A 13,359-nucleotide genomic window follows, 5' to 3' on the forward strand; every position below is an offset into this window, starting at 1 on the left:
GGGTCATTTTTTATACTCCCAAGATAAAATGTCTTACCGGGACTCCTAATGGCGGACGGATGAAAATGGCCAACCGAGACTCCTATTCGCGGACGGAGGGAGTATGTTAATTAATAAAATCGGAAATAGTATTATAAAGTTATTACCATAAACCATACAACATAGACTCCATCTTGTAATTTAGTTATTTTTTTATTTTATTATCTTTTATCTTATGTTTTTACCATCCAATTTTACCAAATAAAATTATAAAGTTATTTTTGCTACAAAATTTTGTCCCACATTATTGTTTCTACGGATATTACCAAATCTAAAAATGAAAGTTATTTATATAAGAGTATAAAACTCATAAACCGGATCATTCAGCAATGTTTTATTTAATGGAGTATAGTTTTAATATAAGGATTAACTATGTTTAAATATATCATTGTGTTGGCGGTTCGGAACCGTGAAACCGCCGGTTCGGAACCGTCCGGAACCGGCGGTTCGGTCGCGGTTTCGGTTCGAAAAATTTGGAACCTCGCGTTGAAGATAAAATAAAATAAAAAAGAAAATAAAGTATACGAGAGTTAAGAAAGATTATAGTATGATATATAAAATAAAGTAAGAGTGATCAGATATTTAATTTTTTTTCTAATAAAGTCATTTTATTAGCAAAATTATGATATATTAAAATAATGTGTATTTCACTCTTTCGCTTTGTGTAGTTTATAATTTCTTTATCATGTTCCAACTTCCAACTCTATGATTACCTTCAATAATTTTCACAAAACAGTCATTAATAATTTGTACTTTCCTTCTGCCCAAAGTCATGTAATTGTGATCATCTTTTGGAATGTTAATCTGATCAACTCTTTTGTGTTCACAAGTTGACCATCAAATTATTAATGTTAAAAAATTTCGACCATAACTTAAGCTTTCAGATTTTTGGTTAACCTATCGAATCAATGCGATATAAAGTTCACATAAAAATGACTTTATTAGGTTGAGACATCTCAAAAAATGGGCAAATACATCCATCAACTGAATGGTAAAATAGTAAAAAATGGGACTAAATGTAACATCCCAAAAATAGGACAAGAAGAAATGTATATTTTAATTCTAAATTAGATTTAATTTATATTTTTATATATGTGTGTGTATAAATTAGTAGTCTATCTAAAACAGATTCCACCGCTATGTACTAACTATTAATGGGCTGAAATGTGGTGCTAATATTGTGAGTGATATTAATATTATATGTCTATTTAATGGAGCACTAATGGAAGAGTTTAAATGTTACTACCTCCATCCCCTAAATATTGACACTAGGGGTATCGAAACGGGTAACGGGTATTGGGTACCCGCACACCCGACCCGATATCCGTCGGGTATTGGGTACCCGTTACCCGATGAAAACGGGTAACGGGTCGGGATCGGGTAATCGTATTTGTAGTTTTGCGGGTATCGGGTATACCCGATACCCGCTCGGGATACCCGATAATCCCAAAAATTACCCGATTATAGTTAAGTATTTTGTAATTATTAATATTTATATAATTTTTAAATTATCCAGGTCATACTCTGATTTCAACATGCAACTTTTTTTTGTCTTTTTTTCTTTATTAAAGAGCATACAAATACCAATTTTATATAGAATACACTACAATAGGGCATATGTATGTAGTAGCATATGTACAGTAGCATATGCTACACACACTCATTATATATACAGTAACATATACATATACTTATTAAATTGTGGATGTTTAATGTCTAATCACTAATGATTTATGGATTTTTTATGTGCTTTTAGGATGCATAAAAAATACTAACATTACCACGGATGACGATGAACAAGTTGAAGATAATGCAAATAATAAACAAAAAAGTTTTTTTTTTTCAAAAAAATCGGGTCGGGTCGGGTACCCGCCGTGTTGGGTGCGGGATACCCGACTCGGGTATCGGGTAATACCCGACATAGTGCGGGACGGGTATCGGGACAACAGTTTCGGCCTAAATCGGGTGCGGGTACCCGCGGGTACCCGTTTCGACACCCCTAATTGACACACTTTGACCCGACATGGGTTTTAAGAAATGTAATGGAAAGTGTGTTGAAAAAGTTAGTGGGATGTGAGTCCTACTTTTAAAGTATTAGTTTTATAATAAAATGTGAGTAGAAATAAGTTAGTGGAATATGAGGTCCACTGCCAAAAATGATAAAAAGTGAAGTGTGTCAAACTTTCAGGGACGAACCGAAATAGTAAACTGTATCAAATTTTCAGGGACGGAGGTAGTATTCTTTCCAATTTTGATGGTACGTAGGCGTGAGATGTAAAAAAATTGGGGAAGAAGAGTTTCCAATACTCATTTACTGTGCCTCTGATTTTAATGGAGTACTAATGGAAGAGTTTATATGTTATTCTCTACATTTTCGATTCTACAAATTTCGCATGGTATAGAGTGCAAATCAACTGTGCCTCTGATTATCTCTCTCTCTTCTATCCTAATTATTATTCTCTACATTTTGACATTGGCTCAAATCTCTTTACTAGATTAAACCATATTAAGTTTTAGAGTTCCTAATCAAAGGGCTGGAAAGTTGGAGTTCAGTATTGGCATGACTATGGGGGATAAAAAGTGTTATAGTACTTGTTTGATAGTTTTTCAAGATTAAAATTGAGATTAGAATCATGACAAAATTAAGACAAAAGACAAAATAAATTAACATTCTATTTTTTTATTTGATCAAAATGTTAAAAGTAAGATAATTTTATTAAAACATTAAATTATAGTGTAACATAAGTACTACTATCAATCTACCAACCGCACCCTCAGTATAAATATAACAATCTGAAAAGGTACATAATTTTATCTATTCTATAGAAATATCCATATTCTTCACATGTAATCTTTTATTGGGATTACCCCAACAAAATTAGGGATTGGAAACTAAGCTACATAAAATTTTTTATTGATCTTTAAAAAGAAAGAAAAAAGAATCCATCCAATTAAAAAGTGTTAGTTTTTATTTTATTTGGTAGGTTTGAGATTCGTACTCTTGTCTCTCGGCCTTACAAAGGCGAGGAATACCACTGAGCTATTGTGTCGTGGTGATCTAAAAATATTGGTGTAATAATAACATTTAATAAATCATTCTAAAATTGCAAATCAATCTAACTGTTATTTTTCAGAATTTATCCACTACTAAATACTCCCTCCGTCCACGATTAAGAGTCTCATTTCTAAATGGCGCGGGTTTTAAGAAATGTTAAGAAAAGTAGGTGGAAGAAAGTTAGTGGAATAGGGGTCTCACTTGTATATATTAGTTTTAAATGATATGTGAGTGGAATGGGGGGTCTCTTTACCATTTATGGTAATTATGAACCGGGACTCTTATTCGTGGACGGACAAAAATGGAAAAACGGGACTCTTATTCGTGGACGGAGGAAGTACTTAATAAAATTCAAATATCTTTCTAATAAAACATAGAAATATTCATCTTATAAAAGGAAGTGTGTAAATCTCGAAACAATGAGCATTCCCAGCTTCAAACCACCGCCTCTCCGCCAATCGCCGCCGATTGCCGATTCTCCAGATCGCCGCCACCTCCACCGCAGCTCCCAGAACATCAATCCCAACAATTCTCTCGAATCTGATACTGCCTCATGGACTTCTTCCATAGCTCACCACTGCAAAAACGGCCGTTTATCGAAAGTAAAAATCCAATTCAACCGTATCCGAAATTGAGCCAAACCTTCATCACTCTCTTCTCCGGCTGCGCCCATCACCCATCGCAGGGCTCCTCGCCCGGTCCCTCAATTCATGGCTACGCGCGAAAAAATTGGACTGGATGTCGCTAATGTGAAGGTCGGTACGTCTCCGATCGACATGTATTCCAAAATTGGGGAAATTGGATCGGCGAGATTGGTATTTAGTCATATGTTGGTGAGGAATAGGGTTTCATGGAATACTATGAGGAATGGCCAATTTGGGGATGCGGTCAAGCTGTTCGACGAAATGCCGGAACGAGTTTCAAGAGATGCAATTGGCCGGTGCCGATCCTGATTTCGTGACGAATGTTTCAGTGCTCTCTGCACTGGGATTGGGGCTTTGGCTGCATCGATTTGTCTCAAAGCGTGAATTTAGGGATAATATTAAGCAAGCCATTATGCAAAAGGTGGTTACAAAAGATGGAAAGCCAAAGGGCTCCCATAACCCCAAACGTTTCCAACACTAGTTGGTATAAGGAAAATGTATATGCTGAAAACACCTGATAATGTGAGTTATTTCAGATTTTAAGATAGTGAAAACTAGTTGATTTAAAGTTATTTTAGGTGCCATCACTAGAACACAACAATGAAGTTCAGGGCCTTCTTAGATTTGTCTGCCTTTGGCCCCTGCACGACGGTAGATGCGTTGTTGGGATCCTCAACACCGGCTGGAGATTCCTCCGTGTCTGGTTTCTTCTGTGCATCATCGCTTCCTGCAATGAGGTCTTCCTCTTCAGCTGTAGCGTCTTCTTCCTCTTCTGCGTCAGCATTGCTCTTCTCCACGGCCGCCTTTGTGGCGGATCTCTTTTGCTCTTTCTTGGGTGATTGACTTGTAGGGGTGGCAGCAACTTCCTTAGATTTCTCACTCAATCTCGCACAACGCCTAGGAGTATCACCTGTGTAGCACATCATATCAAAGGTTCATCACATTTGTCACACAAAAGACATACACAAGATTCATGATGAGACTTGAGGTACTGCTCCAGCTGTGTCTTACTCTTGATCTCCTCTCCAGTCGGAGATACGAAAACGTCATTCCTTTGAGGGATGCTGCCTTTCTTTGGAGTAAACTGATAATTTCCAAGCAGTAGAAAATCAAAGTTCATAACCAACCAACGAAGAAAACAGAGAAAACACAAAACACTCATACACCAAAACACTGAAAAAACACAACGAAATGGTAATCGAAGTTCATAACGAACAAAGAGAGATGGGAAATTGACACACACAAAAAAAAAAAGTTAGCAAGCGCTGGATGAAGGTCATTTAACGCTGATTTATTTTTATTTTTGATGACTACAAAATTTTAGATAGATTGTGTTTGTTAAAACATTATCTAAATGTATAGATAACTCATACCAATCAGCTAATTAAGATCGAATTGAATTGAACTGCAAAAGGAATATTCAGCCAACACCAAATAGAAATAGAAATGCAACTAAGAAATTTACGCAGGAACAGATTAAACAAACAAAAAAAAGAAAATAAAAAAAAATGAAATGGTGCAAGAGAGGACCTTCTTTGACCAGCCGGCGGGAGCAGGGAGGTCGACAGGAACGACGTCGACGTGGTGACCAGCTTCTTCACTCGCCATTTCTCCTACATCAGTGAAAATAAAATTAACTAACCTATTTCGCATCCGCCTTCTTTGGCGCCAAGGTCCAATAGTAGTTTTTTTTTTTCCATATCAAATCAAATACTAGTCTAAATGTCTCATTTTCTTTTAACCATTTACGGTTAAATATCTTATTTTATTTTTTTTATTATTTTTAGAAATACAATACATACCAGCCGTTGGCAGTGGCTGATTGGACATGGGAGCCTCTGTGGTTCCCTCGCACTCAACAATCTCATCGTCTTCACCACTGAACTCCGTCGGTGGCTGATGGGATGTGGAGGCATCCGCATCCACGGGCGTGGGGATGTCCCCTGAGTGGTGTAGAGGCTCTTCAACCATTGTACCCTTGTATCTTGACCCCATCTGCAGATTAATTAAAACCTCATTAGATAAAGAATTGTCGTACTTAGATACAAAAATGAAGGCGATTGCAAAACCTGAGTAACGAGGGCATAAAAGGGAAGAGTGTTGTAGCTGCAAAACACTTGTACTATCAGCCTGCATTAAATTCATCTAACACATTACTTAGAAATTCTAATAACTACTACTCCCTATATATATACTATAAAAAGTGCTTATATACTTACGCTATCATAATCCTGATAAATAAGGCCACGGGATACACATCGAGCATGCAGTTTGGGAATCCATACTGCCACTGCAAAAATTAAAACATTATTATTTCAATTAAATAATGTCGTGAGAAAAGAAAAGAAAAAGAAATATAGGAGAAGATTACGTACTAAGACCCATATGGAGATGGATATATCAAATGTGTTCTGTTGCAAAACAAGATCACCAAAGTTAATTATAGATAAGTATTCAATTAAAATTGTTAATCAACTCCTAATAATAATTAATTAAGAAATTTCAAGCTATATATACCATGAATAGAATGAAATGAAGAAGACTCAATATGAGACGGGGGCGTCTAAACCAGAATAGATCGCTGAATGAGGAAGAATCACGAGTCATTCTTGCCACTATTAGTTCCAGCTTTGTTCCCACGAATAACACTGCCTACATTATTATAAATCATAATTTCTAATCCAAAAACAGAAAAATTGCTTTTGAGAAAATAAAAAATATGCTCACCAGTAAAGGCAAAAATGGGAACCATATCCATACGAAGACATGCCGTCCTATAACATTGATTTGATTAGATGCTAATGATATTAGACGAGGATGCAAAGGTGAAAGAAGAGAGCATGAAATGCAAGATAAAGCAGGTAGAGTCTCTAACTGTGGATACTTAATGTAGTGATGATCAGTTTAAACCATGTAAGCATTGTAATAGTCTCTTCACTAATTAATGAAACAGACAATTCTGATATGATCCTTTCTAAACCTTGGTTCGGTTTATTAAAATGGAGTACTATATAGCAGATAAAATAAATACTATAATCAAACAGAAGTAATGATCAATTGAACTTACCAAGTAGATTCCCGAAAAAGAATATGACGGCCACGACAAGCAAGACTGGGCTGTTCACAAATAATAAAAATATTATTGAGCCAAAAATTAAAATGGAAGTTACATAATTTTAATACACTTACTTTATTCCGATGACGGCTTTGAAATCGTCTTCCAGCGCTTGCTGAATATGCCTTCGAAAGTTGAAGGAGTCCGTTGATGACTGCCACAATCAAATTGAAGTAAATATATGCATTTATTCACTATTGCATAATGCATGACAAAATAAAAGAAGAGGAAAGAAGAACAAGGCAAGAGAACTTATGAAAAGCGTTAGAATGAATAAATTGATCTTTCAACAAAACAGATGTGAGGAGAGTGTGACAACACGGCATGAAAGATCCAACGGTTAAGGAGAGAGAGAGAGAAGGCAGCTGGGCAGTAGGATGTTATTCATTCATGAAATAGTTTGAGCTTCAGAGTTGTGGTCATGGTGAGAATCCAGCCATTCTCCGTCAAAAGTAGTGGAATTCTAAATATTTATTAAATCACACAATGCATACATTCTTACACACACAACACACACACTGCACACATTCACACACACAGCACACACATCCTCAAACACAAACTGTGCACACAACACATATTCTTACACACACACAACACACACACATCCTCAAACACACACAGCACACACATTCACACACACATCAAACACATTCACACACACACAGCACACGCACACGCACACGCACAGAGCACAAACACAACACACACATTCTCACACACACAGTACACAACACTCACGAGTCACGTCCACACACACACACACACATTCAAATTTTTAATTTCAAGCTTTAACACCTACACAATTTCATTCAACTCACAACACACTCCATTTTAATCAACTACAACAATAAATCCAAACAAACCATCAAGTATAAAAGCTGTCAAACTACTCATACGATAAACTGAAAATAATTCACAAAACAATACGAAACGGTATTAGACAATTCCAAGAAAAATCACACATCCTCCCTACATCATTATTTAAAGCATACCTCAAGTTCATAATCATCTCACACCAATAGGTTACTCAAAAAAGAAATCAACAGAATCATGTTTTACAATTTTCAGTTACTAATCATGGCAGAAAGCACTAACTTTGGAAAATCATTCGAATTGACTCGTAAGTCAAAAATCAACGAAACCAATTGCAAAAGAAACATATAAAAGTCAGGTTTATGAGGATTAATTTTGAGCTTGAAATTCTTTTCGTTTAGGATTTATGAACATTTTTCAACAACCTGCCAGAAAACAGGGCAGTCCTTTTAGAAAATTCATAATAAATCCATATGAACTTGGTTGAAGCTGAATTTTGGTGACAATGTAGAAGACATCTAAGGATAACTTCTGGTAAAATATGAGCCGAAAATAAATTCTTTTGATCTGTCAAATAAACCCCGAAACCTACTGTTTAAACAGTATACTTACTGGCCATCCAAAAACATTACTCTAGAAGTTCATTTCCTGATTCTAAAATAAAAGTATAGTTTCAAAAGCATCAACACAAATCAAAATCAAGCATCCCTTTGTATCTAGGGTTTCAATAGTCCTACAAACTAAATGAAAATTGATTCAAGCCATCAATTCATACAACTTCATCCCCAACTAACAAGTAAAGAAAACTAAAACAAAAACATAACTAAAATCCCCAATTCTAGACAACACATAAAAATTCCCACTTTTACACATTGACAACTAAAAACACACAAAGCTTGAATTCAAATCCACAAACATCAACTTAGGAAGTGAGATAATCCAAGGAGGAATCCAATCCTTCCTATTTGAGTTTACACATTTGATTTTAGTTTAAAACCAGAAAAAAGGTGCAACAGAAACTCAGACGACAAACAAATTAAACCCTAACCTGACGTAGAGAGAGGTAGTGATCCTTTGTCAGAGATTGGAAGAACTGCCGGAAAAAACATCTCTGCCACAAACCAAAAAGAAAAGTGAGATCAAAATTTAATTTCTATACCAAAAGTTGAATTGTAATTTAAAATCTAAAACATACTGAATATACTTACAATCCATAGATAAGGAGAATCTGATACAATACTTCCCGTAATTCTCTCTGGATCTGCAGTACTAGTTTCCTTCTCCCAACTAGCCCACCTCTTCATCTATACGTGTAGGCCATAAATAAGTTACTAAACTATTTAACAACGTTTTAGTGTTTGATTAAGAACTAAAAAGGATAGCTTAAAGTAATTACCTTAAGCATCCCTAAGCCCATATGGGTCAGACTATACACGATCTTCATAGCGGCTAGCACAAATATGAACATATGTAGTTCATGCATAGCCGCTATAGATATAAAGGAAGTCTTCCCCTATTATTCCATCAAAACCATGAATTTTAGGAAGAAAAAAAATACAAGATAAAGATAACTTTAAAGAGTTAATAATTAAACCTTAGATGTGCAGTAATCAGATGAAGGTGATTCAAGTGACTTGCATGCTCGCATATTATCATCATGTGCAGCCGCATGTGATATGCATATTTTTGAAATAGGATCTTCTGTCACTGTTAATACCAGTGACATAAATCCTAACTCCATCAGCACTGCACCAAAATTCAATATCAGAGACATATTTTGGATATAGGTTCTTGAGTTTATTAACATAGCATGATGTGTTGTTGATGATGTTTTGCATCTCTCTTTGCAAATAAGATGATGACTGGGTGAAGGGTTCGGGAGATATTCCTTATGATGATGACTAGAACGGGTCAAATTGCAGACCTAGATTTGATGCTAAATCTCAAGTGGAAGGACATATTTTGTGGTATAAAAGACAAGTTTAGACAATGGGATACTGTTACGAACACACAACCCAACCCCTATTGGTGAAGAGGAGGAAGTGACACTAAAAAAAATGGCAGTTTACCGACGGAAAATTTTCGCTACGAATTACCGACGGATAATATTTGCTACAAATTCCGCCGGTAATATTTTTCCTTTTTAATTAATTTATTTTCCGTCCGGTAATTCCGGTCAGTAATTTTTTTACCGACGAGTTTTTTACCGAGGGACATTAATTGTCCGTCAAAGAACTCGTCGGTAATTATTTTTTTACCGACGGAATTACCAACGGAAAATACATTAATTGAAAAAGGAAAATAATTTAGCGACGGAATATTCCGTCGGTTATTTGTAGCAAAAATTTTTCCGTTTGTAATTCCGTCGGTAAACTGACATTTTTTTTGTTGTGTGAGGAGTGAAGCGGTGTCGTCGAACGAGGTGCGAGAGTCGACGCTACCGAGTGTGGTAGTTCCGGATGAGCGAGAGGAAGAAAAGTTGGAAGAGGTAGTTGTCGAAGGAAGGAGTTTACGACCAAGGAAGCAGTTGAAGCCGCCGGAGCGACTTCATGACTACGTCGCCAAATAGGCGCTCGCCATCAACAAGAAGTGCAGTTTATTTTTCTTAATGTTGGAGTCGTATTTTTGTGTTTTATTATTTAATTGAGTATTGAACTTATTTTTGAGCATATTATAAGCTCCGTCGAGTTTTCCTTATTTTGTTGGTTCTTTCATGATGTATAGGATTAGTTCGAACTAACCCTAGGGTCCTTGGATTATATAAACAGGGCTTTCATTAATTCCGTCTTTCAATTAATGAAGAATTATTTGCTCAAATTACTTGCGTAATACAACAAACCCTAAATTAACTATCGACGGAGAGTCGAGAGAGAGTAACCGCCGACACTATTCGTGGGGCGCCGGAATTGTCTGTGTTTCGTACGTGATCAATCAAGTGATCTTCGTTGAGAGTAGGAGGCTCTTAACAGTAGCTTGTTCATCACAAAGGAATTGTTTTGGTTGATTGATACAACGTCACAAAGGCATTGTTTTATGTTTATATATACTTAGCTTAAAATTCAATTATGTGTGACTAATTGAAATTCATAAAATAAAATATGACTAAAAATATTATAATCATGAAAAGAATTCAATAGCATTTTATCACCAAAACAATAAGGCTGGTACATGGAATTGGAGGTTTATCTTCGACTTTCATGACTCATTTTAATTAGTAGTGGGTCAGCTTTCTTTTAATTAGTAGTAGTTGGGAGGCTGTCGATTATTGTGAGAAAATGGGCTGCTCCATTTTAAGTGAATTGGGCCAAGGAGTTTTCATTAGTTAGGCCGGAGAAATAGGAGAATGAAGATAGGGCCGGATGGAATTAATTTACGAGGGAGTTTGGACTGCAAATTTATTTGTTTTCGTGCTAGAATTCTAAATAAGTTCTTGGGTCAAGATTAATTAGGGGCATGCATTCCTATAAGTATATAGATTCTTGAGACTTATTAGTACGTTATTTATGTTTTCAAAAAGGTTATTTCTACAAGTTAAAGACGGAGTGAGGGGAATTCAAGTTAAGGAGTTTTAAGCGAACGAGGTGAGTTAGGATAGAAGGAGCGAGGAAGGAGGCTGAGCGGGCGGCTGATTCTTTCTTTTTATTTTTATTTTTATATTTGTTTTATATTTCCCTTTTTTTCTTTTGCAAAATATTAGGATGCTGGTGATGCTTGAGTAACGTGTTCACATCGAGGTGCATTCTTTTGGGTTGAGAAACGCTTTGGCAAACCAAATAACGCGACTAATCTAAGATTATTCACTTTGCTGTATGCATGGGAATATCCAGATTCCTAATATGACATCTCCTCTTAAAGTCCTACATTAGTTGATGTACTCTAAATACTCGAAAAGTACTCACTATTTTGAAAAATATACAGTTATATAATTCAATGCTTGGATTTTTCCTCTTTAATATTTAGTCGCACATTTGTCAAATATGGAGTGAAAAAAAAAGAGGAGTGAATATATAGAAAGAGGAGTGAATATATAGAAAGTGAATAGATGAACTAACTCATTTGTTGAATATGGAGTGACAAAAAAAAGAGGAGTGAATATATAGAAAGTGAATAGATGAACTAACTCATTTTCTTTTATTTGTACTACTATATCTTATTCGAACTAACTCATGTGTCGAATATGGATGTTTCATTTAGAGTGGGTACATTTCTCTTTTTTAACTTCTATTATTTATAAATTAATGTTTTTTATAATATTATGAATACTTATTGTAATGAACATATATTCTTAACCATATACTATATCGCTATATTCTTATTATTTTTTTTAATCTACTTACTTTATAATTTATCTTTATTATTTGAAAATTTTATGTCCCGTGCATGCTAGTTTAAAGAAATAGTTCAGTTGCCCTGCCAAACGTCTAAAAAAGAATAAAGCTAAGTGGGCATTCAAAGTGTTCTTCCCAAATATAGTGAGTATACTCTTTTTGTGTTTGACATGGAAAGCTTATTTCCGTGTATTTTTTTTATTGACGACATTTTTAGCCTTAAATTAATACAAAAGTCCAACTTAACATACGTACAGCAAATTAAAGACATGCACAAAAAATATAAGATTCAGTGGCGGATCCAGGACATGAACACGGGAGGGGCGGAATTAAATATTAAAAAATTAATATAATTTTTTTAATAATATAATTAAATAATATATTAATTAAAATATAAAAATACAAAAGTAATTCTTTAAGTAAAATACTAGTAAACATGTAAACTCCATAAATATTTTAAATATTTATTTTGATATACAAGTAATAAAATATATATCACATAAAATAAGTATTTTAACCGTAAAATGTTTCAAATATTTTTAAAAATTTATTGAAATAAAAAATAAATTGTAAGTATAACAAAATAATATGTTTAACTAATAAAAATCTAAATTCATAAAGTATTTTAATGATTTGATTGGGTAATAGTAAGAAGTAATATGAGTTGATAAGATAAAGAAAGATTGGTTATAAAATATAAAAAATACAAAAGTAATACTTTAAGTAAAATACGTAGTAAACATGTAAACTCCATAAATATTTTAAATATTTATTTTGATATACAAGTAATAAAATATATATCACATAAAATAAGTATTTTAACAGTAAAGAAAAAATGTTGTCAATGAGGTTAATCCCCGGATCACTTGTTTAAAAGACCAACAACATAACCACTAGGCTCCTAATTTCAGTATGACATTTATTGAAAACTCATATTATTTTCGCAGGCAGGGGGCGATTTTGATATTTTCAGCATGATCGTAAGGGATATTTAGGCTCCCCGGCCGGCCGGGAAGGGGTGGTTCCCTGGATCCGCCGGTGAATTAAGATTTACACCCTAATATGCAGATCATGAAAAATAGGAAGCAACATATTTGATTTTATTCTTAAACATGTCATGTCCCAACCATAACCGTTTTGAGCTTATATATCAAACGATAAATATAGATTAAGAGAGAGATGAGTTACCACTTTTGAGCTTTTCGATAGCTTCGTACAGAGCATTTTTGTTGTTCCCCTTGAGGAACTAACATTTCAAACAAGAGTGGGTGTTAAAATGAAGTAATTTTTCGTCAAATAATATTAAAGTAAAGTATGAACACTTACAGCGCTAAAACGGTGGAGTAGATGTTCGCCGAAGGA

General features: G+C 34.7%; 1 protein-coding gene and 1 pseudogene across 1 annotated transcript; one reads left to right on the forward strand and one right to left on the reverse strand.

Annotated features, from left to right (window-relative positions):
- Nucleotides 1-3,492: 3,492 nt before the first annotated feature.
- Nucleotides 3,493-4,317, forward strand: LOC125187792 (annotated as a pseudogene).
- An 8-nt stretch (nucleotides 4,318-4,325) lies between these two features.
- LOC125187791 (MLO-like protein 3) lies at nucleotides 4,326-9,140 on the reverse strand. The gene is made up of 14 exons (XM_048084429.1): nucleotides 9,066-9,140; nucleotides 8,878-8,973; nucleotides 8,718-8,780; nucleotides 6,928-7,007; nucleotides 6,806-6,855; nucleotides 6,466-6,512; nucleotides 6,256-6,390; nucleotides 6,114-6,149; nucleotides 5,958-6,028; nucleotides 5,808-5,868; nucleotides 5,541-5,733; nucleotides 5,269-5,351; nucleotides 4,750-4,822; nucleotides 4,326-4,648 (listed from the first exon to the last, which is right to left on the reverse strand). Exons 1-14 carry the CDS (start codon nucleotides 9,135-9,137, stop codon nucleotides 4,326-4,328), a joined length of 1,383 nt encoding a protein of 460 aa, XP_047940386.1. The 5' UTR covers nucleotides 9,138-9,140.
- Between the last annotated feature and the right edge of the window lie 4,219 nt (nucleotides 9,141-13,359).

This window comes from Salvia hispanica, chromosome 5, assembly GCF_023119035.1.
Source record: "Salvia hispanica cultivar TCC Black 2014 chromosome 5, UniMelb_Shisp_WGS_1.0, whole genome shotgun sequence".
Lineage (NCBI taxonomy): Eukaryota > Viridiplantae > Streptophyta > Magnoliopsida > Lamiales > Lamiaceae > Salvia > Salvia hispanica.

Excerpts from the sequence above, each read along its gene's own strand:
- LOC125187791 (XM_048084429.1), bottom strand. The coding sequence starts at position 9,137 with ATGTTCATATTTGTGCTAGCCGCTATGAAGATCGTGTATAGTCTGACC. Across the intron at positions 5,869-5,957 it reads TTTATCAGGATTATGATAGC|GCTGATAGTACAAGTGTTTT; the intron begins GTAAGTATATAA and ends AATTTAATGCAG. Across the intron at positions 4,649-4,749 it reads GACTGGAGAGGAGATCAAGA|GTGATACTCCTAGGCGTTGT; the intron begins GTAAGACACAGC and ends TGTGCTACACAG.